The sequence below is a fragment of the Sporothrix schenckii genome (genome assembly GCF_000961545.1).
Source record: "Sporothrix schenckii 1099-18 chromosome Unknown Cont41, whole genome shotgun sequence".
Taxonomy (NCBI): domain Eukaryota; kingdom Fungi; phylum Ascomycota; class Sordariomycetes; order Ophiostomatales; family Ophiostomataceae; genus Sporothrix; species Sporothrix schenckii.
In genome coordinates this window covers 718989-746222 of record NW_015971142.1, presented here as the reverse complement: position 1 = coordinate 746222, position 27234 = coordinate 718989, and the positions used below count along the sequence as shown (strand labels likewise).

The following is a 27234-nucleotide window of genomic DNA, read 5'->3' as shown; positions in this document are numbered from 1 at the left end:
TCAGACGCCCGAAAGCAATCAAGACAATTAGACGACACGAAGGAGAAAAATCGTGACAGAACGAGGAAAATGAGGGCGAGTAGAAGACAAAACGTCTCGCCACCCTGTCGCCTTATATTTTCAAAGGCCAGTATAGCCGAGACCAACAGCAACAAATAGAGGTGCCACAGCCCAGATGGAAGCAAAAGCCGCAGCACCAACAGCATCAACCCCCGGGATACCGTGGAGGCATTGCACAAAGATGTTGGCACCGACAGAGAGCGAGGTAGTGACGGCACGCAGGGCGACAGTCCGTCGGTAGCTGGCAGCGCTGTTGTTGGGGCCGCTGCTGGCAACGTTAAAAATAAAGTTGCGCGAAAAGAAGCCCGATACAGTGTTGACCACCACCGCCGAAAAACTCAAAAAGACAGCTGAGAACACCTGGTACAACGAAGGTGGAGGGGATATCGATTGGAGAGTTGGCACACGGGCAGGCTCGACGGTGGCGATCCCCAGAAAGTGTATTACCAGTGTCGCCGGTAGGAAGAAGCGACATGCCTGGACTAGGACAAAGCCATAGATCACTGCGGCAAAGGCATATGGGGCCGTAAAAGCGGTGATGTCGCGGAACATATCCGTGAGAACTTCGCCGAAGTCTTCTTCCTCTAGCTCGTTAGATCCCGCGAAGCCTTCGTAAACTTCGAGCATGATTGTTTCGGCGCCGATGGTCACAGCCTCTGCAAGAAACGCCGACACGAAGGGTACGTTGTAGTAGGAGTTGAGCAAGTAGATCTGTGCGAGAGACCCAACCAGGTTAGACACGTTCGAACGAATGAATCGAGTAACAACACCAAAAAAGAAAGAAACGAAGGGGGAAAAAACATACAATCGGTGCACTGGAAAGAGCCTGCAGGGCAGATAGGTTGCCCGCAGAACCCCAGGAAGCGGCCAATCTCAAACTAAAAAGCGTTGCAGTCAGTATGTGATGATATAAGAAGGGCTTTCGTAGAGGACGTGGCCTACATGCGAGCAGCGACAGAGGCAGCAAAGGGCTGGATATGGGTTGGGCCGGCCGTGCTAAAGTACGACGCTTCCGAAATCCACGTTTGCGACCATGCTGTCGCGAGCCAGCGCAGCGCGAGGCGCCCACCGGATGCCAGAAGCGACGATGAGACGGCTATGAATACAATGCCCCGCAATGCCCGGCCTTTGTCTTGCACGGCCTGCGACAGAACACCGGGAAGTGGCCAATGTGGCGAAGCGTTGAAGGTGTCGGCCACCTCGTCGACGACCTTCCTGGCCTTGCGCAGACTCTTGTCGCGCTCCTTCTTGGTCGAAGCAGCGGCTTTCTTGGGCGAGCGGGCCGCAGTCGCCGCCTTGCCACGTGCCTTTTCAGCGCCCTCGACAACAATTGTACCCAGGTCTTTGTCCTCGGCGCTGTCATTGCCGTCGTCATGGCTGGCGCGAGGTTTGTTCTTGGACCGGCCGCCCTTCCGCGTCGACTTGGGCGACACGTCCGTCGCGGACGCTGCTTCGGCAGCAGCCCTTTTGCGCGTCGTCGGTGGTGACGGCGTTGCGTCGGTAGCGACCGTGACGGACTCCTCTACGGACTTGGTGCCGGATTTTGACTTTGGGCGCGCCATTGTGTTTTGAACGGACGGGCGGTGATGTAATTAGGTCGCGTGCCGGATGGTGGAAGTCCGATGGAACTAAGCTCTGAATGATGCGGCCTCTCCAACAATAAGAAAGAATGGGGGAAAATGCCAGGAATCAATTACCTTCAACGATGGAGCGAGACAGTGCAATTGGGAAATTGATTTAGTATTTCGGCTGTTAACAGGGGTTGATGATCTTGAGAGTCGATGATTGCGTTTGCGATTGCGACGTGGTGAGTGGGTGAGTCGAGCAGAAATAAGAAACAGTAAGAAACAGAAAAAAGGTGGCAGGAGAGGGGTAGTCAACTACAAGTACTCCGTTCGTCGTAGGTAACTTCGCTGGTGATCTTTGCTCATCACCAAGGAAAAATGTACTTGTCATGGCGGTTGCCCTGCTAGAGGCAAAGCAGCTGTTTCTGTTTTGTTCTTTTTCGGTCGTAGTCAGGTCTGATCGAGAAACTGAAAGGGAAGGATGCATGGGCTGTGACTGTGTGACGTCGTTTCCGCATCTCACTATCCATTCTGGGATAAAGTGCCCCACTTTTCCCCCGATCAACGATCGCGCCTGCCCATTAAAAGAACCATGACTGTAGAAATAGTGGGTGGGTGTTTACTGAGCTCTTTTCGCCCTTTCTATGAAAATACCCAATGACCACTGCACAAGCCGGGCTTGAGCACTTGCATCGCCGAAGTAAGCCTCAAGCATTATTGCTAGAGAAAGCTACAGAGATCAATTCACCTCAGTTTGTCCTCTTTTTGCTGACGGGCCCGCACCGAAAGTCCGTCCCAGCTCTGTGTTCTTAGCTAACGTTATGCTAAGTTCACGCTCTTCGGTGTGGCTTTGTTGGTCGGTCGCTCTTTCCTCCTGTGTCCTTCCTTTCGCTCCTTCTTCTTTGCATCAGATGTGTGAACCTTAGCCTTTGCCCTTCTCTTTCCTCTCTTTCCTCTGATCTTCCATTGTAAACATTGTCGTGACCACGCCGCAAACCTGCACAGTCGCATGCTTGCGCCGTAATTCGACGCGCTTTTATCTACAGCCATCGATGGAGCGCCCATCTCCAGCGTTCGCTCTTTCCATTCTCTATCGCCTGTCAAGTGTGATGCGCAGTCTCATTGCCATCCTTTAGTTTGCGCGGCCGACCGACGTCAAATCGACGCAGCCCAGAACATGAAGCATTGCCATCTACAACGTGCAATGCCATCAACCTCATTAACCTCGTCATCGTCATCGTCATCGCACGGCATTCGTCGTCTGATGCAGTCCCGCTGGTTTGTTTGAGTTTGTATTATTTATATTAGTTTTTCTTGTTTTTTTTTGTTGCTATACAACGGCAAATCTGCTCGACACCAAGCCGACCCTCACTTTAACCTCGTGGGCGAACATCGCTTCAATGGCAAACCATTACAGCGCATTTCCCACTCTTCGGTGCTGAGTTGTCGGGAGGCGGAGCAAATCATTTGCCGATACACATAGCCTTCCTAACATTTAGGTCACTTTCGAGAACGCGACAAGAAGGGAAAGAAAGTTGAGTACACGTCGAATCTTATCAGGAGTCGAAAAGGGAATTGTCATCAGTCGTTTATCTTTGTCGCCAACTTCGTTCGTCGGCTTTGGGAGTGGGCTTTGTTCGTTTTTTTTGTTCGTCTTTTCGTGATTTTCGTGTGGCTTTTGCCATCAAAGAGTCGGTGATTCAGTCCATTGATGATATTGATCATTTCGGTTGGGCGCTGTCGGTTTATTTCGTCACGCCTCCATGCCGAAAACGCCGTCATCGTCGTCGTCGCTACGAGCGTGCGACCGAGTATCTTCATCGTCACCCATGACACTGTCGCCACTCCCATTCATCTTCACGTCATCGACGATGCTTGAGCGACTATAGTCACCACGAGTGAAGCTTTCGGGAGCACGGCTAGGAAAGCTGTTGATGAAGCTGGTGTCGCCGAGGGGCGTCGCCGATTGGCCGAGATACTGTGCCGGGACTGGGGGGACTGGGGGAACGACCTGTCCCGAGCCCTGCATAGATCCAGGTGTCACAGTATTGGCATTGCCCGCACCGCTGTTGACGCTGCAGCTAAGGAGCTCAACGGCAGCAGCCAGCTCGTTGTCTTCCTGGCCGGTCACATTCTTGCCCGACGACAGAGGACGCAGGTTGTCCCGGCTGACCTGGTGTTGGTGACCGAAGCCGAGGCCGGTGTCCCCGTTCCTAGCTGGTAGCCCAGACTGGTACGAGCGAGCAACGTTGGCAACACCGCCCGGCTGTTCAAAGCGTTGCGAGAAACTCATGTGGCTCAGAGTTGGAGCCTGCTGCGGGGACGGGTATGAGGACAACGATTCCCTCTTAACACCGTCAATGTTCATACCGCCCTCCATCTGTACCGGTGGTGGCGTGGTGTCGACGGAGCTGCGACCGTCGTGTTGATAGGAGAATCCAGACGCGGATGGCGACGCAGGGTCCTTTTCGCTAGCAGAGTCACGGGTTGAGTCGGGAGGAGTGACGGCGGCGTTGTCGTCGGCGTCGGCGGTGTTGGTCATGGTCACAAGCACGGATGCGGCCTCGAGTAGTTGGACCTGCTGGTGCTTGGAGATCAAGAGCTTTGAAGTCAAAGCCCATTCTGGGGTGTGCTCCCAACTGGTAACAAACAAAAAAGTCAGTTTACTTCTCTCGACACTGCTAACCGAAAACATTTATAGCCGAACTGGTGGCTGCTGCAGAGGTTGGTAACATACAGATGCTTTGATAAGCAGCTGCTGTGCTTGTAGCCCTTGCCGCATTTCTCGCAGCGAAGCTCTATGCGGCTGCTTCTGCGGCCCTCCTTCAAAGGCTGGCCATCACTGGTACGCCGAAGCAGAGAAGCAGAGTCGATCTCGCTCTCGGACATATCGACCTCGTCGTCGTCGATCGCGCTGCCGTCGGCCGTCAGGAACTTGCGACTGGGTAGGCTCGCAGGAGGCGACGGTAGCGGGAGGCTTCCCATGAGTCCCTTGTTTCCAGCGGCCATCGCCGCTGCCATGGAGGATCCGCGAGAGAAGCCGCCCAAAGAGCTGCTGACAGCATTGGCTCCCGGCTTCGACAATGTGTTCCGGCGGGCATTGATGGCGAGGGCACCGTTCGGCAAGACGTCTGCTTCCTGGATCATGGCGGCCATGGCGGCCACGTTCGTGGCACCCGGGCTTGTCATGCTCTTACGACGGCCGACACGGTGGCCCGAGTTGAGAGCTGCACCGATGATGGAATGGGATCCGTTTCTAGAGTGCGGCAATCTGCTGGCCAGGCCGTTGGATGCGCTGGAGCTCAGGGAGCCAGCACCATTCGCAACGTTCGACATCGATGGGCGATGGGCCAAAGGCCTCGGGGACGTCTGGATATCCTAGTGAAGAAATAACAAACGATATCAGCAAACTGCACAGTGCAGCCGAAGCGAACCTATCCCGGTACAAGTCGACGCCTGATTTCACACCGGAAGACCATCCCGTTTGTCTCCCCCATTCCGGCAACGGCAGAGTCATCGTCGGGCCCTCTCGCCTCGGTTCTGCTTGCCCCCAAACTCCCAGTCGCTCCAAAGCCACTTGCTGTCGTCTTCAATTGCTTATTCTCGATGCCGGGGATTTTTTTGGTTCGCCACGGATATGCCAGAGTTGGGAATATGACTAACCTTGGAGGAAGCCATTGCTCGTGTTCAAAATAGTATCGGTCAACAAATTGACCGATACAAGACGCCCTAAATCTCTCGTCCCTTCCTGGCTGACGACTGTGTATGGCGTGGGTTGGGGGGAAGAGGGAGAGCGAGCTTGGAGGAGCAAGGTTGCCGGGGGTCTGGTAATCCAAAACGAAGCCAAGCGAGTGCTTAAGCAAAATGCCAAAAGGAAAGGAGGAAGATGGTCGGATGTGTCGTCGTTTGGTGATATTGCTTCCGTGAGAAGGTACGGAGAGGATGTCGTGTTGTTGGAAGTGCAGTCCTTCATACAGGTTGTGTGCGTGGTAGTATGGATCCGGGTCGGCCTTTCGGTGACGATAGTGGAGCGTTGGGAGGAGAGGAAGGTGTCGTGATGGAATCGTGGGGAAGAGTAACAAGAAACAATAATGCGTTTGGGAATCTGAATTGGTCGTTGAATCAAAAAAAGAAGGAATCAAAAATGTAGTTGAGTCAAGAAACGGAAAACAAGAAACAACAGGAGACGAACCAAAAAAAAAAAAATTATTCTAGCAGTGCATTTCCCAGCGTGCTTGTGCACAGAATGTGGTGTGTTATGTGGTGGAAGTGGTGTGCGCGCGCGCGCCGAAGCCACCTTTTGACTATGGGGAAGGAACGAGTCACAATGCCAATTCGAACTCGGAAGGGGTGAGGGGTGTGAGAAGAAACTGTGAGGAAAGGAAGGCGCAGACCTGAAAAGTGACAAAGCCAACTGGCGGGGGGGGGGGGGTGGGAGGGTTCCAAACAAGGCGATACCGATTACAGAGTACGGAGTATTACGACGCACATAGTACGTATGGAATACAGAATACACGCCCCCTTTCCTACCAAGCTAGACTGTAAACTGTTCTGTCTGTTTTTGTAGCTGTTGCTCGCGGGATGGGACTGCGCTGGGGGAAGCCACGAGACCCCAAATCCTTTATATTTATAATTATGTTCGGTAGCAAGGAATTCCCTATGTCCCCCTCCTTCCGGGCCCAGTGACACAGCCAGAAAGAAAAACGGTACAAATACAGGTTGTTTGCGGTAATGGCCACGCAGCCTAACCGTTGGCCCTAACATGACAACGGGCAGGGAGGTGTATCTCATAGTGAGGGCGCATGATGCCTCCTACTTCGCGCCCAACAAAGGCCAAGGATAAAAATACTGAGTGCGCTTTATCAGGGCTCACCAGAAGCATTCGAACTTTTTTGGGACAAGTTTGCTGTGGTGGGCGACGACGATGGCGGCGGCTAAGAGTAGGTGGGAGCCAGGACCCGAGAGAAGAGCAGAGAATAAGATGGAAGGCGCGAATTGCGGTTGTGGCAGTGGTAGTGGCGAAACACGTTCGACATATTGTCCCTCTTAAGTACTGGTTAAAATCTGGCAGACGTGGCCGGCGCAGATCATGTGGGAGGTTTCGTTTCGATCACAGTGTAAGTCGCCATTCGGGGTACAAGGAAGATACCAATTGCGAGCTAATGGACCTGTGCCTTTTGGCGTACACGCCCCTCCTTCGTACCCCGTCCCAGAGTATGTACAGTCCATACGCACTGTGATCTGGCCAAATGCGTCCCAAATTATCCTGTCCTGAGGCTGAGCCAGTGGGGTAAAGCTGAATGGCACTGTATCTCGCACTGTAGGCTAGTCGCAATTCGTACATGGCGGCCAAAGGAGGGGAAGGAAGAAGGGGGGCGTCGATAGCGAATTACTCTGTGTTGTGTTTTATTGTTTTTATTTTCAAGTCGCCCAGCGCGCGACTGTTCAAGTAACATGTAAACGTTGAGACGTTGTAACGCATCCAGCCCCGACGCGATACATGTCATACTGAGGGTACGAATACACACACGATGAGAAGTGCTTCAGCCGGCTCCTTCCTCACTTGACACCCCATTTCCTTATCCTCATCTGCCCCTGGTCGCCCTTTCCCCATAAAAGCGTGTTGTTAGCCTCCTATTTTTATCAGGTCCAAACCTCCTTGTAGAATAACGCCTGGTGCAACGATGCACCGGTGCAGCTTTCCCCTCTTTCTCCTCCTGTGGGCCGCCTTGTTCTTGCCCACCAAAGATGACCTGCAGACGAACCGATGGCCGAGGCGGAAATAGCGGGCAATCACGACGCACAGCAAGAGCTATGTCTGTCAACTTGCCGGGCCAAGAACGACAACGAAGAGGGGCAAGGGGAAACATAAAAGAGGGGAGGGTTGACCAGCGGACCGTGACCTTGCTTTGCCAGCTTGCATATTACACAACGTTTCTGATGTTGTGTTGGCCATTGAATTGGCCTACTCCACAAAGCATCACCCAAAAAGCTCTCACGAACGAGACGTAGAATTAGCCGCCAGCATGAATATTTGGAGATGCGGAGTCGGCCTGGCGAGACCAGATACGGCCTCGTAATAATCAATCGTGGGCCGGAGCTGGCCGGTCGCAATATTACCCTGTCTGGTCGTCAGCAAATTATAGCCAAGGGCGACGAGTGTCGTAACGCTTTGCAAGAAAGGAACACAAGGCGCAAATGAACTAGGATGAGAGGGCTGGCGAAAGGACAGTCATGGCAGCGAGGGATGACAAAAGACATTCGACAATATCAAAGCCCACTTGCATGTTGTACCTGATTGCGTTTTACAACCATGCCAAAATAGCTGGCGTCCTGCAAGAGGCACAGGCCCAGGTCCCATTTTCATTTACGAAGTGGGCCTATCAGCGGCCAAGGACGAGGCATGGCAACAGAGTTACGACGAGACGCCCAAAGAGAACACAACTTGCTCCCGTTTGTCATGCAAGACAAGACAATGGGTATTTCTGTCTGTCGCCCCTTGTCGGTTGGCCATGAATAGGCCAAAGAAATCGCTGAGAAAGTTGTCTCACAAAACAAAAAACGACAGCGTTTCGTCTTTGTTACCGAAGCTTATTTCGTCTTCCCACGCCTTTGTTTTTGGCGCTGCCATTTTTTTACTTACGTGGAGGCAGAGATTGGTGCATAAAAGAGAATGTGTGCAAGCAAGGTCATGATCGGCCAATTAAACCGGATTCCCGGCAATGTACGACGGGACACGCATATTATAGGTCACAAGGTCGCGTTATTTCGAGAAGGCAAAAGTTGAGTAAATGGAGACCACAGCAGACCAGACAGGGCAACCAAACAGAACACCGGATGCAACCTCAGGTACAGCCATTGGCTCTTTTGAGAAGCAAGACGGTTGTGGACGAAACGGACAGGACCACCGCATCAAAGTGTTCTACTGGTCAAAAACGGTGAACAGGTTGCACTGGCTGTCGAAACAGTGCAACAGGAGGTATTGCTCCATAGTGGCAAAAGGAACAAGAATTGGTCGAGGGCACGTTGTTATTAATTCTGTGATTCTCGAAAATAAAAGACTTAACATGGCGACAAGTACCTAACTCGTTGTATTTTCGAAAGACGCATATTTCCGCGCCGATCAAGATGGTTCGGCATTTTTGGCTCCCAGTGCAAATACGGGGTACGACCACGCTATTATCCGTCGCGGGAGGATCAACGCAAACAAAACTCCGCTGTCCTTTTCTGCAACCTGTTGCATAACACCTTCGGTTTAAGTGTACCTATATATACACAAAACGGGGGATTCGAGACTGGGCGGCCCTCAGGCACTGGATGGCAACAAAGGCGAATGACTTGGAGTCTACCAGAAGGATGCATTGGCTGGTTGCGGGCTATATAAAACGTACACACAAGTCCAACCATGGCGTTGGTGGCCTATGCAAGGCGCAACGCGGAACTAGCAAGGCGTTGTCCTCGAGAATAAGTACTTCAGGCAACCCTGCTGGTGCCCGGCCATGAAAGCATTAGGCATTACCAGACATCTTAATCTTACATTCTAGAATATACTATTTCTGTGTGCGCATACCTTGTATCAAAGGTCCTTTAAAGAGAAACTTGCAAGGAGTGTGAGATGCTCCGTTTTGCACTCAGTATAATAATAGAGCACAGCCTTCAGCCTGGTCTTCCATGGTGGTGATGGCTCAGCTGATACTAAGCTCTAGCAGGCTCCGAAACTGCACAATTCGAAACGCCAGGCAGACACTTAAGGTCACGGCGAAATTACAAAGACAGCGTGGCCACATCCCAACAAAACGGTTTCTCGGAACTTTGCATCACAAAGCAATACTGCCCCATGATCTGGCCAGTTATTGTCGACGGCGTCACCGGCTTTGCCAGAAACGGAACGCCCAACATATCCTAGGAAGTCACAGGAGAGAGAGACAGCGTATGAAACCAGTACTTGGCACAGTCATCGTTTCCGTGGGGGCTTGACGACGGAGGCCTTGGATGTAGTTGCATCAAATCGACCGTTTTCGTGTCTTGCATCAGCTGGCCAGAGCCCTCAGCCACTAGACCGAAAATAGGGTACTGAATGCAGCATTCTAGTCACCGATACACATAAAAAAAAGTTACAGATCTAGACCTTTGACAACAAAGACGTAATATCTCTTTTTCCGGGGCCCTATTCTCCCACAGTTTTACGACATATTGAAACATGCCCTGCTCTTCTTATACAAGGCGTCAGAGGAGCCCTTATGGATGCTCATATTGCTCCGGTGCGCGAGGAGCCATTGGACTACACAGTAGTGAAATGCAGGGAGGAAAAACCAAGATAGTAATCTTACAATATGGTGCCGTGGAGCACTCTACAGGCCACCGACTGCGCCAGCGGGGCTCAAGGGGTGGGAGAAGAGTGACGCGAGAACGAGAAATGTAAAATGTAAGAACCAAAAAAAAAAAAAAAAAAAAAAAAAGGAAAATCAAACAAAAGGTACGGCGGACAAAGAGCCAGCCGTACGATTTGGGATTTTTTGTGAAGACAAGAGCCACAAAAGAGGAGGCCCCCACCCAGAAACATCCACACGCGGGGGGGTAAACAAGGAGCTGGAAGATAGAAGGAAGGCTCCCCATACAATATTTGCGGAGGAATGGGCAGCTGAGATAATTATTGTTTCGTTAGCAGATGATTTGGTATTCTTTTACGAGGTCGTCAAGCAAAGCAACAGGCAACAGGAGAATGGTAGCTTAGGATTTGACACGATTCTTTCTCGTGGGTTATTTTTTGGTTCTATTTTATATTTCACTCTGTAGTCCTCATCCCCAGACTGCCGATCCTGGAAGTCCTCCCAAGGAAACGCCATCTCGCCACACATTTTTGGAACAAAAGCAGTCTTGTGGAAACCTTCAAAAAAAAAAATACAGCCAAGCGTTTTTGTCTGTCGCTTGGATCGACGATTGGAACGAATGCAGAAGTGGTCTAGGCGAATGAAAGCGCGCTCAGAACGGTGGCACAAACGAACCCCCTGCTTACAGGCCCCTCTCTGTCTCCTCTTTTTATTTGCTAGCCTGGATGAGGTTTCTGTAGAATAAGGAGATTTCGTACAACATTTTAAAATCGGTATCTTGATGTGGGACGAGGGAGACTGGAGACAGGAGTGATGATGGCGAGATAAGTAACATGCCTCTTTTTAGGTTTTATGCGAGGATGTAGTTCCGACCACATACCAGTTCGCACCGTATGAGGTAAGTTATGATGCTGTGGGCGAGGTTGTTCTTCTAATGAGTAATACCCGTTGTTAAAGGACCTAGCCCATATCGGCACCTAACTCGCGCCTCTCAACTAACATCGATCGTCACATACCAGCTTCTTTTACTCCTTGCAACCAACCTCATTCGCACCGCCCGAATTCGCAGTGATCAACGGAGGAACCCTTTTGCAACTTCACAACTTCACAACCTGCCAATTCGACACAATGTCCATGGACGTCTTCCGTGTCGGCCGTGGTGGCGCCGGTAACTGGTACAGCAAGAAGGACCAAGAAGAGGCCGAAAAGCGGGTATGTTTTGCTCTGGCCCCCTCTGCCCCCTCCCTCTCACGAACAAGAGTCCACTCTCCACGAAGTGGATCCCGAATACAACAGTGACCTGCAAAAGACGTATCTTACGACGGCTCTACCAGAGCTGACTATTTGGTCGTTGTACTGTTTGCTGACTGCGGTTTCTTCCTGTATCAATCAGGATGTCGAAGCTCAGGCAAATACAGCCGGGACCGAAGCTGCTACGTCCCAACCGCCGGTTGCTCCCCGGCCGCAGCAGACGCCATACACGCGGGGTGGACGGGGTGGTGCTGGCAACTTTTACGACTCGGCGGCCGTTGCTGCGGCCGAGCGGGACGAGGCCGTCGAGGCTGCACGTGTACAGGCGACGACGACCAAAAGTACGGTTCCCGCATCGGCCGATTCACCCGCTCTCGTAACACCGTCGTCAGCCCGCCCACGGCCTGGTCTGTCGGGGCGTGGTGGTGCAGGCAACTGGGCGGCATCAGCCGCGGCCGCTGCTGACCTTGAGGAGGAGCAGAAACGCAAGGAGGCTGCGATTGCGGCCCAGATCCAACAAGATGTTGAGGCTGGTCTGGCCATGCCGCCGAAGGCATACCACCAGACACCGGTGACACGCGAGCGGGAGAAGTAAGGTTGCGGAGGACGTCTTGTCCATGTATTTTCTTTATGTATGATACCAGCAAATATTATTTTTGGACATTGCAAGCCGCCGCCTTTGGATTGGTTAGAATAGATCTTATAGGCACCGGGAACCATGAAATGAAGTTAAATGTTTTGAATGTTTTGAAGGCATAAAAAGAGAAACAAAAAACCATGTCAAGTCCAAAGGGCCGCCAAGCATGTGTATGAATGGAATAATAAATATAAATAGGCAAATGCACGCCGAGAACGCCAAACCCCCATATCCCAAGTAACGTTTTGAAGAGTCCGTCTTGCGCAAAGGAGATCGAGATAAAAGAGGCTGCAAAGAAAAGGAGAAAGAGAGAGAAACAAATCGTAAAACGCTCGTTTTGGTCTGATGCTCTTGTCGTCAACGGCCAAGGATGCGCTGCTTCCGCATTGGTCTCTCCGCTTAGTCCATGTCCATCTCGTCGTCGTCCTCGTCGAAGTCGTCGTCGCCAGCATCCTCGTCGACCAGCGCCGACGAGTTGCCGACGTCTTCCTCGGCCAGCTCCACCCGCCCATCGGCCGTGATGCGCTGCCGCACCACTCTCCGTGCCGCCGTCTTGCTCTTGACGCCGTCGGTCGTGTCCACCTCCAGGTCCTCGAGCTCCACGTCCACGTCCACTCCTGCCTCCCGCAGCGCCGCCAGCTTCTTGGCCTCTGCCGCCGCGCGCAGCTTGGGGTGCAGGGGTCGCTGGGGCCGCGGCATAAGCAGATGGCCGTGCTCGGCCACCAGCTTGCGCGCCGCCAGGAGCTCGCGCTTGCGGTTGCCGGCCATGCGGCGCTTGTAGAAGTGGCGCTCGCGGCGGGCGCGGATTTCGGCAATCTGGTCCATGGCGGCCAGAGTCTTGGCAGCGAGCTCGCGGTTGTAGCGGACGGGAACGTTGCGGCGAGCGGCGAACAGCAGAGTCGAGTCGACAACCATCTCCTTGCCCGAGGCCTTGCGGAAGGCCTTGGTCCACTTGAGTTTGCGCGGGTTGCGCTTCATCTTAAACTGGAAAGGGGGAAAGACACAAAGTCAGCATACTGCTCTTATTCGCTCAAAGACCTGGCTCCGTTTTCATCTTCTCTCCCTCTCCGCTTGGATCTCCTTCACATGGGTCCCAACTTACGTTCTTGTGGCATTTGCTCCGGCAGAAACGGAATGTCTTGCTGTCGTTCCGCACGAACATAATACCCTTGCCCGGGTACGTTGGCCTGTATCCAAACACCGTCAGTCTTCTGGGCTCTTCGTATCATTTTATGTCGTCCGCCAACGTATCGTATCGTCGTATGCGCAACATCGTCGAAAGGCAGGATGTGGTCGGCTCTTACCGAGAGCAAAAGTAGCACGTTTCGACTCTGATAGAAAACAAAGTCAGCAACAGATCTCGTTGTCCAAAAGAGCATAAGATGAACAAAATCCTACCTCATCTTGACGGTGTATGAAACTCGAACCGTCTATGTGTATTTGCTTGTCGACAGGCTGTGTGTCGTCTTGTCAAAGGGTCGGAGGGAAAAGACGTCGCTAACAAACGCAAGAAAAAAGGCGGCGAACTATAAGTCTCGTTTTTTTGCCAATTTTTTTGACGGTACTTCGAAAAATCTCTTTGGTGGGGCCTTATCGTTATCGCCGTTAGTCCAACCACTCCAGCATCGAATGTGGCTGAAGTGTGGCTTGTGTAATTCTGCCAAACTACATTCCAACCAATCACATCGCACAGACAAGTGTCGGCTTAACCATTTTCTGCAATCGCCTCTTGCTTCCGGTCCCTTCCATCACGAGGACTGGACGTCGAAGATTTTCTGTCGCTGCACATTGCGACGCACCAGCCACGACGACAAGCACAACTCTTCTCAGGTTTTGCGCCCTCGACTCATATACCTATCGAAACCCTGACATAAATATACAATGGCTTCTGCAGTCGCAATTGGTGCTGGCGTGGCGGTCGCCGCTTTTCTGGTAATTGCTTTTCTTTTCCCCTCATCAAGATTTCTTGCGACAGGCGGGGACACAAGCCGTTTTGTTCTACCCACCTGCCCAACTCTTTACTAACATACGTGTGCTTGTAGGGGCGCGCCGGTCTTGTTGCATTCCGTCGGTCGCGCGGCGGTGTCGGCTCGCTGGGCAAGGCATTCTACAAAGGCGGCTTCGAGGGCAAGATGACCAAGAAAGAAGCGACGTTAATTCTGTCGCTGAAGTATGTTGGTCCCCTTCTGGTTTCACAAAAAGTACAACGGGCTAACAACTGTTGCAGTGAGCGCGCAGTCACGAAGGACAAGGTCCGCAAAGCCCACCGCACACTGATGCTGCTGAACCACCCGGATCGCGGTGGCAGCCCATACCTCGCCACAAAGGTCAACGAAGCGAAAGAACTTCTCGAGAAGACGACATGACACCACACTTTTGTGCGAATAAGTGCTACCTAAGGGTTTCTCGAGGCAAGACGTGTTTAAAACGAATTTACAACTACAATGGGGATGTCGAAACTCACACGTTTTGTCGCATCGGTCGACGTGTAACAACAAACAACTACATACCGGATATCATTTTATTTTTCATAGCACTGGCGTTTGTTTTGGACTTTGTCTTATTTGTTTTATTTTATGGCTGTCTTGCGGGAAGGTGGCAGTCACGCTTTCTATTGTACTTTGTACTAGGATATTGTCTTCTAGATCCCACTCTCTTACTCGGGAAGTGTTGTCCGCGAGCAAAAATCAACACGCTCGAAAGTTCTCTGCTCAAAAACACCCCTTTCTCGTCACCACATGCTGTTCGTTGTCTTTGGTATCGTGATTGGGCGCCCGGCCGCTTGGTACGTTAATTCAAATAACCATGCCATCACAGTGTGATGAGATCCTCCTGTTCATTCGTAGTATCGCTGGTTCCGGCCGCGTTGCTTTCCGTGTTGCTTTCCGCCTTGCTTGCCGACTTGCCTAGCAACTTGCCCGGCGACTTCCATGCCGGTTTTCCCACCGTCTTGCCTGCCGGCGATCCTGACTTTCGTGTTTTCTGAGGGAAAGCTTTGTCGGTAGTGGATGGGAACGCAAATGGTGTGCCACTGTTGCTCGACGCGTAGCCTCCGGTCGGCCAGTTCAAATAAGGGCTGCCGTCAGTCATCTCACCGCCAGAGTCCCAGCCTTCCTCGAGAATGCTTGCATCCGGAATGAAACTGTGTGTTCGGAGTTAGATTAAGGTTTAGGGATCTAGGATGCGGACAGATTAAAAACTCACCCTGGGCGCAGACGTTCCGCGTGGCGCCGGAGACTCGCCTCACGTTTCTCGACCACAATTCGGACCATCGCCTGGAGAGTGTAGACTGCATCATTTCCACCATTGTGGAGGAAGTAGTTGTCAATGTCTAGGTCTGCCAGGACACCTTTAAGGCCTGTTTGTTGGTTTTTCATGCGTAGATGTTGGTGGAAGTACTGTGTGTCAACAACTTCCAAGAATATGCCATCCGTCATATGGAATCCAATGTTCTTGATCAGAGAAATGTCGCTCTTGATATCGTGGCCAACTAAAACGACATTTCTCCGGGACCCGTCCCGCAGCTGTGGCTGCAAGATGCGGGTAACAACCGGAAGGATGTCCTTGATGCTAATGAACTCGCTTCGGCTACACGGGAAAAAACAGTTAGCAAGGAAGGGCAAGAGTGCGAGCGGTTGTAAGGTTTCATTTGTTCTTCTTCTATTGACAAACCCAAAGTTAAAGCTGTTTTCACAACCCTTGACGTGCACTCGGTTGACCATAGACATATGCTCGGCGATGCGGAGATGGCGGCCTTGAATGAGAGCCAGCCAGTTTGCACACCCCAGGCCAGGTGGCACTCCGGTGAAATTCCGGGTGTCCAGAATCGCAAATCCAATCTCAGTTATAGCGCTGTGGTCGAACTCAAAAGACTCAATGTCCATTGCCACGAAGACGACATCGTTCTCCTGGGCAAACGGAGGGACAAAAAGATAGTTAAGCGACTGCATGACGTAGCGAGCGCTATTGCTTTGAAGCGAAACTATAAAGGGCACGAGTTAGCATGCCCTATCCGCAAGAAATCCCCAGTCAAGTGGGATATGTCAGTCAAGCTCTGTCCTCACATGTGTCGATTTTTCCACGAATTCCCATATACCGTTGAACTCGCTTTATCTGTCGACCCCATTCGCGTCGTTCACGAAGCCGCTTAATTTGCACTTGTTCCGACTTGTTTTTCTTGTCGGGGCCTTTGCCATATTGATACGACAATGCCTCGACCTTTCTGACGAACATCTCTTTGGCTTGGGGCTTCACGTTGGGCATTTCGAATATTGCGTCAGCGGGATCTAAAGGTGGCACCGCTCTGGTCAAGGCTTCAAAGGCGAGCAGGTTCGGTGCCCGGCCCAAAAACCGAGGCACTGGCGTCTTCATTTGGCCGAAGACAACGGCAAACTTGTCTCCATTGGCACCGGGAGGGATCGTTAGCTGGATTTTGAGGGTCTGGTTGATCCGGTCAAGGAAGTGCCGGAACTGGCTGGTCGGGACCAGGAGGATATATTTGCTCTCCTTTCCCTTGCCCGGATGCCACACGTAGCAAAAATCCCAAGCTTGCACTTTCAAAATAGCTTCCTTTTCAAAATAGGGCCCAATGCGTGCCCCGTTTTGTTTACCGACAAACCAGGAGTGGTAGTTTCTCGCAATGAGCCACGGGCAGAATGGAACGCGGTTGCCGGGATACTTATCGCCGCTCCTGGCGTCCACACTCCCGGTACCCTTGCTGCTGTAGAGGTCGACAAGTGGAATAGTCGCCGGCTGGAATGCCGGGGCTTCAGGTGACAAAGTTTTCTTCGGGCCGGCGAGGTCGGTGCTACCGTTACCGGGGCCATTGGCCTTGGCACTTTTGTTGTCCCGCTTGTAAATAGACGTGATGACGACCTCGTCATCCGACTGGTCGTCGGGGTCAAATTGGACGCGGATGGAGTTGACTTTTAGCTCTCTCAGATGGTCCAAAAGTTGCGGTGGCGTGGATGAGGAGGAGACAGGCAGGTCAGTGATTTTTGAACCGCCAGCATCGTCGTCGTTCTCACCAAGGTCGTACGCTGCCCGGACGCGGTCATAGAGGGTCGTGCGTTCCTCCATTTCTAGCGCAAGGAGGGTCGAAAGCGGCCGTCTACTAAGTTAATTAGACAAATGAAAACTTTGCCTAGTAGATCGTTTGAAGCTTTCAGGTAGTAGTAGGGTTAAGGAAGCATCAGGAGTGCTGTGCATGAAGGAGTTGTCGAGGTCCAATGTGACAATTGACCTAGCCTCAGATCTCGCTTAAATGCCAACTTGAAGCAGCAATGGCATCGTAGAACTTACCCTTGAGCAGACAGAGCACTACGTCTCTGCTATTTTTTAGGCTATCTTAAGTCTTTGCGTCTAGTCCGCACATCTTGTTTGCAGGCCGGTTTGTTGAAATAGAGAGATTGCGTTTTGGTTTGCATTTGTCGAAGGACATCAAGGGACGTCGCTCCTTCCTGCTGTGACACAAAACGACACGCCGTTGCCCCGCTTTTTAACAACTACGGCAGGAACGGAGAATCGAGACTAAGGCAGGTGCAACTGGTGACATGCCGCGAAGTCAGAAGAAAGTCAGAGGGGTCTTAAAAATTAACTGAAGGGGAAAGTAATTGTACCGCTGAATATGAAAAAATGCCACTTTTGGCTCTGAAGTCAATTTTCGCTGTTTTCCGTATCTTGATTGTAGTTGTTGACTTTTTGTCCGATGTAACTAAACAAATATAATTTCATAAACCGTGAATTAATCTATTACGCGCAGGCGTAATACGTTACTGGCTTCGAGATGCCAGGTAACGGAACAAGAAATAAGGTCTCACATGGATCACGATTCAGAATACCGTACTATGGTGTAGGTCCTGAATAATAGTATGATGTAATATGTGATGAATGATTGTTGATTCTGTAAACTATCTACTTGAATTAGAGGTCGGAGAAAAGGTCTTAAATGGTCGTCACACGGTTTCACTAAGCAACACGTGACTTGGCTTAATGCCAGACTCCCGTAAAGGGAGTCTGCGCGTGACAATACCTAAATTCTTATCTTCTTTATTCTTTTCCTTTACTGAGCCATACCTACGGTCACCCTATTTTGGTCTAAGGCACTTATTCCTTTACACTTCGGTTATTACACCACTTTTATAAAAAAAAAATCGGAAAAAATAAAAAAGGTACTAAAAAACAACGTGTAATTAATATATTTATAACATAAAAATAATTTTCTTCTACTTAATATAAAACGTGGTCATTTTAACGAATTCTTCGTGATGTATTTTTGTAGCCTCACTTTTTTGACGCGCGGGTAATCGCGCGCGTTCCTGACGGATTGATCACATGACCTATTTTAGTCACTTTTGTCACATGATCCGAGTTTTTTGTTGGGACGTCCTTCCATGACGCTGCGAGATATACGTCGTAATGGGCGAAGAAACGAGGAAAGGGAAAGACCAAGCAACCGCAGTGCGCTAGTCCTCATTTCGCCTAGGTCGCCGTTAACTGGCCCGTGCATGGCCCTTGACTTGTCCCTCGTTTCCCTTCTTTCCTTCTTTTCTTCTTTCCATTCCGCACCAGTCGTTCTTCACCTTTTTATTTCTTATTTTCTCCCCCTGCTGCCCTGTTCCTCCCTCGCCTGGCACGCATGCTCTGTACCGTGTAGACAAGATGGAGAATGGAAAGGGCAATGGCATTTTCCGTATTACGACGTATTAATGTCTCTTCTTCGTAGGGAAGGACCACGCAGGATGGGTTAGTAGCATCCAGTGGTCCGGAGGTCATGAACGTACTCTCTTTCGTCTAACGTTTTCCCTTGCGGAAGGAAGCGACGGTTGCAAGCTATGCTGTCACAGTGCCTGTTCGGTGTTCATGGTGGTTGCTTCTTTCCCATTTAGTGTGTTATGCGCCTGCCAGGTAAGGGTTGGAACAGGCTCAGAGTTCTCCATACCATCAAAGTAAATATCAAATTATATCAGTAAAATAATAAACACTTTAAAGAGTAAAACATAAAACAGTCCGCCGGTTTTTGGTATTGTACCCCCCCCCCCCCCCTTCTTTTCTGCCCTCACCTTTCTCCTGTTCTCTCCACCCTTCGTCTCCTGTCTGGAGCTCGTATCTGCTCGCCTCCCCCACCTGCACCCACTTCCAATTCGCCAGACATCCGCGTGCCGCCGCCCACAGGTGAGGCTGACAAGATAGTTGCAGTCTCTCGTCTGCAGATGCTCAGTAGGTGCATTTGGCCGTCCTTCTTGGTTGTTTCAACCATCGCAACGCTGCCGTGAAAGCGGTATGGCGCCGTGTGCTGGCAGCCAGTGGCAGGTTCAATCCACTGTGCATCTGATGCATTCGGTTTAGGCAGAAACCTTAAAATAAACATAATGAACAGTAAGCTGTACGGTGCTATTCAGAACCAAGAAAAAAAGCCCAAGAGCAAAAAGGCCCAAGAAAAACGACGGCTCCAAAGAGATACACATACGCACAAACGCGAATACGCCAATGACAACTTAATACGACCTCGACGACGTATACCGCCCGAAAAATCGAATCGAGAATGTCCTTATTGAGCTCAACATGAGTTAAAACGACGGCCACTCTCCAGGTGGTGGTGCGGACGGCACCTGTCCTGCGTGGTTGACAGCATTGGCCCGCGCACCAAAGGCCAGCAGCGCAGCGGTCGACCGATGCATGCGATAAGCCATGGTAAAGTGGAGCGCCGTGTTACCGTTCCTGGCGTCGGCCTCATTGACGAGGGCGAGACGGGTGGCTGCGTTTTGCGCATCGAGCTGTGCATCCTTGCCCGTTGGCCTGTATCGTGCGAGAAGCTGCTTGAGCATGCCCATGACGTCGAAGGATGCGTCCATTTCGGCGGCAAACCAGGGCAACGCTTCATACCGCACATGGCTGCAGTGGGAGTTGCGGGAGACGGACGAGAACATGGACAGGATAAGTCCGGGGCCATTGTGGCGGGGCAGAGCCTCGATATCAGCGCCACGCTCAATCAGTGCCAGCATCAGTGGCATTTGATGGAACCCTGTGGCCAAGTGCAGCGGAGTGTAGTGTCCGCGGTAGCGGGCATTGATGGTGGCCGCGCAAATGGCTTTGTCGGCGGTGAGCAGCCGCACCATATCCACGGCTGTTTTACATTCGTCCGTGATGGAATCCAGCGTTGGTTCTTCGAGACGAACCGTGCCCATTGCCGCCGCATGAAGGGGCAGCAGGACGGCGACCTCGTTGTCTGGGACGTCGTCATCTGGATCGCGCAGCGGCGTTGGAGGCTGAGGCACCTGGGGCAGAAGGACTACATCCATCGTGGTCAGGAGGCGGGTGTGGTCGTCGGGGAAGAGCGCCAAGAGCGCCTTCACGCCGTCGACATTGTGGCTTTTTGCACCGACAGCAATGGGTGAAATGTAGACCTTGGCACGGCGAAAACGGCTGACTTCATCTGGTATATCGATGATAGAGACTCTATCCAAGTGGCCCTCATACACCCTCACGCCGGCCTCGACGAGCACCGCGACGACGCCGGGAGCTGTGCGGCCGGAGCTCAACGCCAGAGCCAGTGCGTTGCCGATCCCGCCGGGACGTGTCCGCCACCCAATCGGACATTCATTGCCGTTTTCGTCGAATCCCTTTCCAGAAGTCTTGTCTGGCGATATGTAATCATATTCTTGGCGAACGGCGTGGATGTCGGCGCCACGCTCGAGCAAGAAACGAATCAGCTCAACGCGCGCTTTTTCCTTAGACGGACCGATTTGGACCCAGACGGCGGCCAACAGTGGTGTCAAGCCGTCGAGGGCCACTTCGTTGATGTCCGTATCGGGCATGCCCTGGAGTAAGAAGCGCACTGTGTCGAGGCGGCCCCATGCACAGGCCGTTGTCAGCGGCGAGCCCCATCGAAGATAGTGGTCGTCGTTCCGGTACTCTGGGATAATAACGCGCATCTTGGGTGGGAGCGTGGCCCGGTGCTTCATCATGACATCCAGGATAGCGTGCCGGCCTAGCCGCGCGGCCAACACCATCGGCGGGCACAGCATTTCTCCGTCCCAATCCGACTTGATCAGGTCCGGCTCCATGCGGATCAGGTCGCGCATAGCCGGAACATCGTCGGCCTCGATAACTTCATGCATGAGGGCGAGATTCCCATAGTCTACCATTTTGTGGTAATGGGTGTATTTCTCTGACATGAGGGCCGGTAACTGTGTTCGCAAAAACTCGTATGCCTCCTTGCCGGCTGGATGTCGATACTTAAAACGTATTGTTCTGAATGCCTCCCTGAGGGCCAAGCCAGGGTCGGCGTCAGCGTCGACGGCGGTGTCGATATTAAGGCCGTTGAGGCTATCCGGACCGTGGTTGTCTTGTGTCGCCATTTCGATTTCGTCTTCGTTTTCGATTCAAAGCCTGAGTACTTGTTCTCTGCCAGGCAGCACTGTACATTATAAGGCGACCGATTCGTGCAAGATTATCTCTACATTTTATATTCATGCATGTTGTTGCGCATACTATCCCGGCGGGAAGGTGCGGCGCCCAAGAGGGTGGATGTGTGCACGAGTCGACCTTCCTGATGGTTGTTAGATGAGTTCCTGTTACTTTAAAACGTGTTTTGTGTGGTTGATTATTTGGGGAAATTACCTGTTAAATTAAGGTATTGAAACGGGATGGGATGTCTGCCCTACTAACACAAAACTAACCAATGGAATGGCGAAGCAGATCTGTGCCTAGAGCTAGAACATCTCACTTGTTTCTGCAGGGTGAATTCACTCGCGAACAGATGGACAAGATGAAGGGCGATGAGAGTTCCGAACGAAGCTCCCATCAACCTACCTCTTCTTTTCTTCGTGTGTAGTTGCTTGAATTTCTACTATCTGTCCTATTCACCTCCTTTTCTTCTTATCATTTCCTCCTACGCACGGACTTTCGATCGAAAGCTCACCTCGTCACATGACAAAGGGGGTGGCTTATCTAATCGCGCGCTTACCTAATCCCAGGCATCCCACCCCGACTCAGTATCCACCCTTTAATTAGTGGTTTTCTGTATAGCATCCTCGGGCTATAATTTTACCCCGACCAATCCTTTCTTCTGACATTTGACACCAGGTGGTTCCTTCCTGTTCGGTTAGCATGGCGTAACAGCACCCTCGCTATTTTTGCAAGAACGATCAAAACAAGAAGAAATCGCTCCCCCCGCTCTGACTAGTCGAGACTTTGAATGATATAAACATACTACGCATTTCATGGAAGTGCAGGATTGACATACGACACGCCACCCCCGAGTAACAGGCGCTGCAAGATACACAAACAATTCAAAGTCTTTCGCCAGTAATGCCTGCGACGCTGTCCCGAGCGGCGATTTTAACGAGACTCGACGGTGTTAAACAGTCAGAAATCACAAAGTTAAAAGATTAAAAAATCAAAAAATCATGTCTATGATGCTGGACATGAAGGACACGATCGTTGGCCTCCACGCACGCCAGAGCTAAAGGCAACGGCTTTACCTTTGGTATTCTCCAAACGACAGTAAACAACAGGCCTCGCCCACAAGTCTCTTACGAGAACTATCAAAAGAATATCAGGACGCCATCGAGATACAAAAGAAAAGCCATTGGTGAGTTTGCCCCTAAAGACAACACAGGCATTTACAATTCGCAGGCGGCGAAGTCCTCGAATACTTAAAGGCTTAAAGGACGTCAATGGCCTGGGCGACGACAAGATACCGCCACTTTTAAAGACAAAATACAAAGGACAAAGCACAAACGGCGACGCCAAGCCAATACGCCGAGTGAGCAGTGAGATGGCCACTATCCACCATCTACCGTCTACCATCGCCATCTGCCCGCTATCCGGACTCAGGCCACCAGTTTGCATCAAACGCATACTCTTCGGGGTTGTAGTTTCCGAAACCTCTTCCCTCCGTTCGGCTCACAGAGGGCCATATGTAGTTGAGAGTACCAGTGCCGCCATTTTGCGCCCTAGGGGTGAAGGCGCCGCGCCCATATAGATTGTTCCCCCATGAATTAATGGCAGTGGCAAGCGTGGCTTCAGTATCACGCCGGGTTTGGAGCAGAGCCTGTATTTGGGGTGTACCGTCCCGACCCAAATACCATCGGTTCTGCTCGTCCGGGGGAGTGTTAATGCCGCAGGTGAGGGGAACAGTGCGCACATTGAGCAGGTTTGCACCTCCAATTTGGTCATTTCTGACCCGATCCTCTGGAAAGTCGGTGTCGACGCCCCTGACAAGCTCGTACATGTATTGGCCGTGGAACATGTTCAGAGCAGACACGCCAAGATACCAGTCGTATAAGCCTCCGGCACCACCCCCGACACGCAGCGAATTGCCATCAATGGGGATGTGCAGGTGGAAAACAATGAACCTGTCCACGTATCCGTTTGCTGTGTGCACTCTGTCTTGGAGATTGTCCGGCAGGAACGGGGTTGGAGATGGAGTGGCTTGCCCTCCTTGTTCCGACGACCATGGCCCTACTTCGTTTGCCGTGTAGGCAATCTCCAGGATGATCTCGTTGCCGCGGTAGTTGATCCAGCGCATGTAGTAGATACCCAGGGTACCTTCGCTAATTGCGTTGAACACACCGTACACGGTCGGTCTTTCGTCGTCGGTGTCGCGGTCGCCTACGCCGTCTCCCTCTATCCTGCGGGCTGTCAGCCGGACTGCTTCGTGGGCCACTTCCCGCTTTTTCATCTTTTTGGTCGTGGGCGTTGGTTCCACGAAGCTGCCGAGCCCCGGATACTCGCACAAGGCGGACTCGGCGAACTCCTGGTTCTGGATCATGTACAGCTCGGCGTTGAAGGGATCGCACAGGTACTCGCTGATCGCCGCCACTGGGTCCCGCAACAGCTGGCCGTCGTTGAAAGGCATGACGTACAGGCGCAGCTGGTTGTAGCCAACGCCTGTCTTCGACTGGTAGTTGTTCCACGCAACGGCGACCGGCTCCGAGGGACTGGGCGACGAGATCTCAGCAGACATGATCTGTGTGATGCAGTCATAGTTGTAGAACTGGTTGACACTGATGATCCCGCGCTGGGAAAGCGTCCCGTACAGCTCCTCGTCGATGCTGGATGCCCACAGAGCCGGACATGTCGGATTGATAAAGTATTCCTGGAGACACTGACCAAGCAGCACCGCGATCTTGTCCTCCATATCTGTACCCGCAAGAACCGCCAGATTGGCGTCAGCACCGGCGACCGTTGTCAGTCCGACCTGGAGCCCGAGGTTGCCGATGCCGCCGAGGCCGCCGACGACCGCCACCGACGGGCCCTTGCAGCAGTAGGCCTCATTGCCCAGCGCACAGGGGCCCTGCTGCCGCGCCACGAGAAGCTCGCCGCTGGGACAGCTGTCCTCGCACACGGCCGACGCCGCAACTGCGTTGGACGCCTTGGTGCTCCAGGCGCAGTCGGAAAACGCGGCGGGCGCGGCACTACCAGAACAGCAGTAACTCATAGCGCCGACCCAGCAGGAGCCCGCGCCGCCCTGGCCGCTGGTCGACGAGACCACGTGGTTGGGGTAGCTGCTGGGACACGCCGCGACGGATCCGGAGCCCGAGCACAGCGGCGGCTCGCCAAACCACGCACACGAGCCGTATGGCGCCATGCTGCTGCTGTCGTCTGTGCAGCACGCCGACTGGTAGCCCACGGCACAGCCCGTCGACTGCGCGCCCACCTCGGCCTCGCCGGCCGCACATCCCGGGTTGCACACGCCGCTGTCTTGGAAGCCGCGCAGGGCACAGATGGGCAGCGGCGCCGTCTTGGGACAGCAGAACGTGTGCACGCTGCCGCCAAAGCAGCCCGTCTTGTCAGTAAGGCTGCCACCGAGCGGGTCTGTGGTCAGCTGCACTTCGGCAAAGCCGACTGGGCAGCCCTCGCCGCAGTTGGACCACTGGCAGGTGTCGACCTGGCTGAAGCCGGTGGTGACGACGGCGGTCACGTTGGTGGCCGGGTCGATGAAGACAGCGCGGCCCAGCGCGCCGGCCAGCTGCTTGGCATAGGTGCCGCGGACGTCGTCGTGGCTGATGGCCCACACCATAACGCCGCCGAGACAGACAGACTTGGCATAGTCGGCCTTGATCTTCCAGGTGTCGGCGTCGTCAAAGGACACCCACTGGTTGTCGCCCCAGGAAATGGTCTTGACGGCGGCGTCCGCATACAGCGTGGGGTTGAGGCCGTTGGCGGCAATGATACTCTCAATCTCGCTGTTCAGCAAGATGCCCGTCTGGCCGCTACACGGCCCCGCGTCGCCGCCCGACAGATACGGACAGCCGGGCGCTGTGCAGGTCGCGCTGGCCACCGTCGTACTGCGGCCGTACATAGCGAGGCCTAGATTAATCTTGGCCGGGTCGACGTTGTTACGCCACAGCAGATCAAACGAGCCGCGAATCTCGGTGAGGTTCGTGTGTGCGTTAAGAAACGCGCCCGTCCACTGGTTGCCAATGTCCCACGTGCCGTGCAGGTCGTACTCCAAAACGTTGAACCAGTCAACCCACGGCTGCAGCCTCGGCAGGTCAAAGTGCTGCAGATACCAGTAACTTGACGGCAGCGTCACCGACAGGCCAAAGCCGTATGCGTCGAGTGTGCCACGTAGCCTTTGCAGAAAGACCGGGAAGTTGGTAAAGTCTTCGCCGCGCCCGTTGCGGTCGGGCGCCTCTGGGTACTCCCAGTCAATGTCGACACCCGTAAAGCCCCACGTCTGCATAAACTGGAGGAGAGACGCGAAAAAGGCCTCTTGGTTAGTAGCACTGGCCGCTAGATCGGAGAACGTGGTCCGCGTCGGCTGGTCATCATCGTTGAACGTCCAGCCGCCAATGGAAATCCACGTCTGTAGGCCGAGATCGCGCGTCTTTATTGCTTGTAGACGTTGGTACAGGTCGCTGTCGGTGTTTGCCGCAGGAACCACGGTAAACGTTGCCGGGTCGATGCTGGCAAAGGCAAAGTTCACGTGCGTGTAAATGCCCTGTGGGATCTGTTCTGGGTGCATGCCGTTGCATGGCCGCTCTGTCGTCGCCCAAGCCTCGTAATAACCAACTACCCGTCCGATACCTGTACTGGTCACATCGCAGGTTGGTGCCGTGACCGTTGATATGCCACAGAACTCGGGCGTGGTGCCGCAGAATCCATATGCACTGCAGCACACGTTGAGCGGGCACGCCGTTGCGTTGGCGTAAGTCAGCCCCCAGCCGCCCGGATCGCACTCGGACTTGGCGCCACAGCTCGACACGCAGTTCGCGGCCGCACAGTAGTCAGGACCCAAGCCGCAGTTGCCATACTTGGAGCAGCACCCAATGGCACAGGGCTGCGTGGCGCTACACTCTGCTGCCACGACCGAAGCCGCCAGAGAGGCAAGCACGGTCAGGGTGGCGAGCACGTGCATGAGAAGGTAAATAGATGCTGTGATGGTATAGATCTTTTCGTACTTTCTTGATTTGTGTCAACTGCGAAAAATATGGCGAACAACAAAATAGACAATGAAGACTTGTAGGAACCAGATAGAAATAATAAAGGAAAAGACGAATGCACAAGGGTGGCCGGATACTGAATCACCCATGACAAAATTTAAAAAAACAGACAAGAAAAGAAAAGAAAAGACTGCCAGCATGTAGCCTTATTTCCCCCCGACATATCGGGGACAATAGGGTGTACGGTGATAGGGGATGGATGGCAAGGGCTATCCATAGATGACATGACCTTGCAGTGTTACAATTTGGCCTCGGTGGTTAACACTTTCGTGGATGAGGCGTATGAGCCAACGATTTTTTTTGTTAAAATGAAGGAGACAAGAGAGAAACCTACGCTCGTACTGTTCTCTATCTTGGCCGTGCCGTGTATCCGGACCTCACAACATAAATTCTGTCACCCCTTTCTTGGAACCCCCAATATCATGCCATTATATGAGTTGAGGGGTCGAGCACCGTCCCTTTCTATTTTCATCGATGTGTCAACCTAATATTGCTCACGATAATTTCCGCTCTCTACCGACTACTCCCCCACGTAAGAATACAAAATAGGCATCTCAAGTCCGTCCTCATCGCATGTAGGTGCCAGTAATCCCGGCGCAGCAAGCCGCCAGCTGAAAGGGACTCGTGAGGGGAAACTAGACACTCATAATTGAAACCTGAGAATTAGGGCCATGTGGTCTCGAATGGAGTCGTTTGGGTTAGGTTCTTTTTCAATCCAATTTCGCATGCATCTTTTGCATCCCGACTGTCGGCGTTCGGCCGTCGTACTACTTCAAGTCCGCGGCTAAGCTTGAACCAACCGACAAGAGATGGATGTAAAGTTGTGATTTCATCTTAATTCTTTATTTTGTGGGGCCGCCAAGCCTTTTAGGTTCGGCGCTTCCCTCCCGTATTAAGGTGAGGGTGTCAATAACAGATGACTTCAGACGACCCCCCAC

At 52.6% G+C, this 27234-nt stretch overlaps 9 protein-coding genes across 9 annotated transcripts; 2 read left to right on the top strand and 7 right to left on the bottom strand.

The window, feature by feature from the left end:
• Nucleotides 1-120: 120 nt before the first annotated feature.
• Nucleotides 121-1622, bottom strand: SPSK_07466 (uncharacterized protein; the record flags this gene model as incomplete). Its single annotated transcript, XM_016734128.1, has 3 exons — nt 121-771; nt 866-938; nt 1003-1622. The coding sequence occupies 3 exons, from the start codon at nt 1620-1622 to the stop codon at nt 121-123; spliced, it is 1344 nt and encodes a 447-aa protein (XP_016590543.1).
• Nucleotides 1623-3378: 1756 nt separating this feature from the next.
• SPSK_07424 (c2h2 finger domain containing protein) lies at nt 3379-4961 on the bottom strand (the record flags this gene model as incomplete). Its single annotated transcript, XM_016734087.1, has 2 exons — nt 3379-4264; nt 4363-4961. 2 exons carry the CDS (start codon nt 4959-4961, stop codon nt 3379-3381), a joined length of 1485 nt encoding a protein of 494 aa, XP_016590542.1.
• Nucleotides 4962-11083: 6122 nt separating this feature from the next.
• SPSK_07947 (uncharacterized protein) lies at nt 11084-11801 on the top strand (the record flags this gene model as incomplete). The annotated part of the gene is made up of 2 exons (XM_016734600.1): nt 11084-11167; nt 11349-11801. 2 exons carry the CDS (start codon nt 11084-11086, stop codon nt 11799-11801), a joined length of 537 nt encoding a protein of 178 aa, XP_016590541.1.
• Nucleotides 11802-12242: 441 nt separating this feature from the next.
• On the bottom strand, nt 12243-13246 carry SPSK_07762 (large subunit ribosomal protein L24e; the record flags this gene model as incomplete). The annotated part of the gene is made up of 4 exons (XM_016734418.1): nt 12243-12827; nt 12946-13030; nt 13148-13174; nt 13242-13246. 4 exons carry the CDS (start codon nt 13244-13246, stop codon nt 12243-12245), a joined length of 702 nt encoding a protein of 233 aa, XP_016590540.1.
• Nucleotides 13247-13724: 478 nt separating this feature from the next.
• Nucleotides 13725-14209, top strand: SPSK_08067 (uncharacterized protein; the record flags this gene model as incomplete). The annotated part of the gene is made up of 3 exons (XM_016734713.1): nt 13725-13775; nt 13886-14013; nt 14071-14209. 3 exons carry the CDS (start codon nt 13725-13727, stop codon nt 14207-14209), a joined length of 318 nt encoding a protein of 105 aa, XP_016590539.1.
• A 445-nt stretch (nt 14210-14654) lies between these two features.
• SPSK_07133 (QDE-2-interacting protein) lies at nt 14655-16922 on the bottom strand (the record flags this gene model as incomplete). Its single annotated transcript, XM_016733801.1, has 4 exons — nt 14655-14985; nt 15048-15431; nt 15516-15825; nt 15908-16922. The coding sequence occupies 4 exons, from the start codon at nt 16920-16922 to the stop codon at nt 14655-14657; spliced, it is 2040 nt and encodes a 679-aa protein (XP_016590538.1).
• A 1978-nt stretch (nt 16923-18900) lies between these two features.
• SPSK_08168 (uncharacterized protein) lies at nt 18901-19212 on the bottom strand (the record flags this gene model as incomplete). Its single annotated transcript, XM_016734807.1, has 1 exon — nt 18901-19212. The coding sequence occupies one exon, from the start codon at nt 19210-19212 to the stop codon at nt 18901-18903; it is 312 nt and encodes a 103-aa protein (XP_016590537.1).
• A 199-nt stretch (nt 19213-19411) lies between these two features.
• SPSK_07307 (uncharacterized protein) lies at nt 19412-21202 on the bottom strand (the record flags this gene model as incomplete). The annotated part of the gene is made up of 1 exon (XM_016733971.1): nt 19412-21202. The coding sequence occupies one exon, from the start codon at nt 21200-21202 to the stop codon at nt 19412-19414; it is 1791 nt and encodes a 596-aa protein (XP_016590536.1).
• A 1466-nt stretch (nt 21203-22668) lies between these two features.
• On the bottom strand, nt 22669-26211 carry SPSK_06919 (chitinase; the record flags this gene model as incomplete). Its single annotated transcript, XM_016733589.1, has 1 exon — nt 22669-26211. One exon carries the CDS (start codon nt 26209-26211, stop codon nt 22669-22671), a length of 3543 nt encoding a protein of 1180 aa, XP_016590535.1.
• Nucleotides 26212-27234: the final 1023 nt, after the last annotated feature.